This window comes from Sinocyclocheilus grahami, unplaced genomic scaffold, assembly GCF_001515645.1.
Source record: "Sinocyclocheilus grahami isolate Dianchi unplaced genomic scaffold, SAMN03320097.WGS_v1.1 scaffold1569.1, whole genome shotgun sequence".
Taxonomy (NCBI): domain Eukaryota; kingdom Metazoa; phylum Chordata; class Actinopteri; order Cypriniformes; family Cyprinidae; genus Sinocyclocheilus; species Sinocyclocheilus grahami.
In genome coordinates, this window is record NW_015506748.1 from 4,942 (window position 1) to 10,085 (window position 5,144).

The following is a 5,144-nucleotide window of genomic DNA, read 5'->3' on the forward strand; positions in this document are numbered from 1 at the left end:
TGTCGGAAGGAGGGACTTTGTAGAAAACGAAGCGTTTGAGAGAGGCGGGGCATAGAGGACCTACAATAATGTACAGTATTTGAAAAATAATGTGTTTTTTGAACATTAAAGCATCTCAACATATTCTGTTACACCAAATACACAAAATAATGATCTTTTAAATAGCATCATATGACCCCTTTAATATTTCTCTCCTGCAACTCTATATCTGGCTAAATGGTTATGTAGCCATTTCTTGGTCATTTGTTTATGTTGTATGTGGGTTAGCCTGACTGTGGTAGGTAGAACTGCACACCAGATAACTGATGATGCAACATACTGTCACACACAGCATCTGGCATCCATTCGGGACGTGTGTTTACTTCTACAAAAACATTATAAATAGAGCTCAGATTAGAGAAGGAACCTGCACTACTGTATACAGTCCAATCTTGCAAACCTCTGAATTGTGGAGCAAATTTGAATGCAATGCAGGCTTGGGCTTCAGTGTGATTTGCAGCCAGATAATTTGTAGTAAATTTTTTGTAAAAGTTTAGTATGCAAGGCACATTCTCTGGAGAAAGACATCGCCTTTAACAGTTAAAAAGCCCTATTAAAGTATAAATATCATGTCTACACATAAAAAGACTAATGGCACAATTTAAAAGCCTGAGCTCGACTTTAATGGTTTCTCCAGACGGTGTTTACATCAAAACCAACACCAGAAGAAAGTGCTGGACGTTACTCGAGGCGGCCGTGGAAATATATCATCAGCGGAACTGCTTCATCGTGAACTCCTCGTGCATTTCTGTTTCAAAAATGAATGAATAAATAAATAAAATAACAAATGCGTTGTCTGCGAGCCTATTGACCCATCACCTCTATCTAAACGCGAAAAGCGCAATGTCTCCAAACTGCTGCGCACTAGGTTTTGAGCCGCAACCAAAGTTAAGACTCACTTCTGCGGCTAAGTAAATTGTAATTATATATCCTGTCAACATAAAACCGAGTTACTGAAGTTTTAAAGTCATTTTTTTAATCGTATGCAGTGCACGGGAAAAAGACTCGAGCATGCGTATTCGGTTATTTATGAATAACGCCTGAAATAGTAGGCTATGAGAAGACTGCTGGAGCTGTCGTACCTGTCTTCGCCTCGATATTGGCCCGCAGCATGTCTCCACTGGAGAGATGCTTCAGTCCGAAACTCTGCGCTATCCGACTCGACACGGTCCCCTTCCCTGAGCCCGGGGGCCCCATGGTCACCGCACGGAACACAGTCTGCAGACCCATACTTCTGTTTGTCTTTGTGAATGTGGAGTCAAATAAGCACTTCCTCTTCACAGCATCCCTCCGACAACAGCAGTCCTATGAAATCTATGTTATGGAAACTGACTGTCGGGATGCGCAGTCAAAACGACAAATACGCAACTCGTTTTATTCCCAGATTAAGCCCGTCCTTTTCTAATGCATGCGCATCTCTCGCGGACATTACAGGAAGTGCTGTAAAGCTCAAGTGGGCGTGTGAGGACACTTACAGTAGTGCATGCACACTACAATATTGATATTACTGCATACATCTCTTAGAGAGGTTTTCAACCTTTGAAGTTCAATGCAGGGAGCAGTAGACCTGGAGAGCCCCAAAAGCTCGATTTGCTGCCTAAAACTAACATTTATACAATGCTTATGTCAATAGTTCATTGTTAAAAATGATCTTTAATACATTTTTAGGGAACTTGGAACCCTTAGAAGTCTTCGAAAATAAATAATTTACTTAAATAAATGTAATACTTTATTAAATAGTAATGTAATCAAATATTTTGTATTACTAATGTTATTATAGTTTACTAAAACGAAAACTATTAAACATATTTTAGTTCATTGAGTACAAACTTTACTTGGAATAAAGCTGAAAGTTTTAGAAAATAAATAATAATTTATTATTTTATTAAAATGCATTTGAAAATATTTTAATTCAATAATAATTTAATAAAATATTATATACAAACTTTAATTGAAATAAAGCTGAAATGAAATAAAGTAAAATATGAAAAAGTAAGAAAAATATAGGGAAAAATTTGAAATGTTAAACTGAAATAAGTTGAAGTTGAACTCGAATTCCTATAAAAACTAAAACTGAACTATAACTAAAACTAATATCAAAATAAATGAAACCGATAATATTTCAAAGAACAGAAACGAATAAAAATGACAAAAGCATGTAATAAAATGTAATAAAAAACAAAAAATTTAAATGAAAACTGAAAATTAAAAATATATATTAAAAAATGAAAACTATAATAGTATATATAATACTAAAATAGCACTGTATATTTAATAAGTAAATGCTGAGAAATACAAATGTACTTATTTAGTGGGTCTGTTTATAAATACTCATTCTTGGTATTGTTACTTTATTGAAATGAATGGTGATATGTGTAAGTGAACCTAATGAGAAAAACAGAAGTGAACAGAATGCTGCTCAATTATTATGTAATGTGGTTATGTAACATGTAAGTTGGTAAGACGAGGTCTTCTCTAACAGGCTTTGAAGATAAACACGTTATCTCAGCTTGATTAAATCATCACCAAATGTAGTGGGCTGTTGAGTTTCATCTGAATGATTTGATCGTGGTGATTTGTGCAGATGTTCCCATCCCAATCACAGGAGAGCCCGCTCATCCCCCAACACTTGAATCATCCTTAATCAGCCAACAGATGATTGACAGGAGGGGGTCTTTTGGTATGATAAAAGAGATAAGAATGGAGACTTGTTCTCTACTGAAGATCTCTAGGACAATAGCTCCTTCAACACAATGAGACAAAGACAGGATTTGGAAACCCTATGTAGATGTTAATGCTCAGTAGTGTTCAAGGAGGTAGGATAGGACAATGATGATGTTGTTTCTTAAGTGAATAGATGAAATTAGAAATATATAAGGCGTGATTCACACTTTCAGTTTGAATGTAGAGTTTTTATTTATTGTATAAGTTATAGGTTATACTTTCCCATGGTTTGGTTATGCTGTGGAAGCGTCGCCCTCTTGTGACCAAAATAACACAGTAAACACTAAACCAGTAAACCAAAAGTGGCTAGTCTCTAAAATCATTTCGATATTACACATCGAATGTAATCAAATCTCAGTTGTGATATGCTTGACCTAAATTATTGTAAATATTATATATAATTTTTGCATCAATGTTTTATAATATTAATAGAATAGAATAAAAATGTTCACATATTTTATAGCATATGATATAATTTCAAATAAATATGTGGAGAGTACATAAATATGTTTTGTGTCTGTGCCTGAATGCTTAAATGTATATTCATCATAACATATGTTCATCATAAAATTATTATATATCTGGTCAGCTATCCTTGTGGGGACTCTCCATAGGCGTAATGGTTTTTCTACTCTACAGACCGTATATTCTATTGCCCTACACCAACCCTACCCCTAAACCTACCCCTCACAGGAAACTTTCTGCATTTTTAGATTTTCAAAAAACTTAATTCTGTGTGATTTGTAAGCTTTTGTACCCGTGGGGAACACAATTTAGGTCCCCACCGTGACACGAGTCCCCATGAGTCTGTGTGAAGTCGGGTTTAAGTCCCCACCAGGATATATAAACCAGTACACACACACACACACACACACACACACTATTGAAAAAAGACCTGAACATGATCTTATATTGCAGTTGCTGATGAACGTGATGCAGTACAATGAGAACGCTGTTATATGCCCTTGAATTCAAGATAAGATGACAAAAGGTCCCGTAAGGGTTTTGTCTTGTATATGAAATAATTTTAAATGTCAAAAGTTCTATTTTATCGAATATCTGCATGACTGCAACATGTGAAATTGACTTTATACAGTTTAATAAACAGGAAGTTAATATTATGTTTTAGACACAATATTATCAGCATTGTCTGGTTTTGCTCAAAATAGGAACAAAAATAGTCCACATTTTGAATGAATCGAGCAAACCAATAATTCAGTAACTCATTCTGAAAGACACTTCTGAATGAATCAGCAGTTTGAACGAATCGGTTGAATGAATGACTGAATGACTCACTTATTATGACAAGAGACTTACCTCCTGTAGCCTTAAAGGTTTATGTGTAATAAATTAATTCTATGTTGAATCAAAATATTCGGGTGTTATGGGAAGTGTTCGCGGTTGACCTAATTAATGCAGCCTAACAATCATTTAACGGATTTGAATTATAGAAATGCGACAGTGTGTTATGTGTAAACCAGGGTAAAGAGATGGGTCTTTAATCTATATTTAAGCTGACAGAGTGTGTCTGCCTCCCATACAATGTTAGGTAGATTGTTCCAGAGTTTTGGCGCTAAATGGGAAAAGGATCGAGAAGGGTCTGGCTGCAGCCTTGCACTTGCATTCTCAGACTTGCACTCTCAGACACTTGCGCTTCCGTGGTGCAAGGTGGTGAAGATAAGAAAAAAGAAACTAACTTACAATGTCACTTGCAATCGCCACTTGCACTCTCCAATACCTGCGGCGTCACTTGCAATCGACACAAATCGTGCGTGTTGCCAATGGAGACAAGAAGCTGTGGTGGTGATTAAACGATTAAAACTAATTTTATACTATAACGTACAGGGTCCTGCAAGAAAAAGACAAGACCCGCTAATCCGCGGCCACAGAACAGCAGAATATGAACGCAACGCACAAAGTCTCTCGCTAAGCGTTTTCCTCCTGTAGAAAAACATAAACACTTATATGGCATTGTAACGGGGCTGACAAGACGTGAGATGTGTGGATCCATCTGCAAGCTTTATTTAAAGAGACGTGGTGTAACAGGCAGGGTCGAACAATGGCAAACAGGTATATGGCGGGCAAAAACACAAGAATAGTCCTAATGAGTGCAATCAGTGCAGTGTGCAAATCGTGCAAAGAATGATGGGATATGTAGTCCGGGGTGCTATGCAACAGTTTGTGTTGTGCGAGAGTCAATGTAATGGAAAGGGTGACCTCTGGTGGTGAATAAACGGAAGTCCATGGACCGAATTCGTGACAGAGAAACGATCCAGGTGGGCGGTGGAGCGGAGGCGGAACGGGGGAGGGACGGAGGGCCAGGTCCAAGGATAGGAGAGACCAGGGACTGAGGCAGAGCCGGCAGAGCTGGGGACCACCAC

General features: G+C 37.3%; 1 protein-coding gene across 1 annotated transcript in view; it reads right to left on the bottom strand.

The window, feature by feature from the left end:
• Positions 1–1,460, bottom strand: part of LOC107571236 (GTP:AMP phosphotransferase AK3, mitochondrial-like) — a gene marked incomplete at its 3' end in the record, with an annotated part of 5,418 nt that extends 3,958 nt beyond the window's left edge. Inside the window, exon 1 of the mRNA XM_016257549.1 lies at positions 1,122–1,460. Within this exon, the coding sequence (XP_016113035.1) occupies positions 1,122–1,269 (148 nt within the window). The remainder of the gene's footprint in view (positions 1–1,121) is intronic.
• Between the last annotated feature and the right edge of the window lie 3,684 nt (positions 1,461–5,144).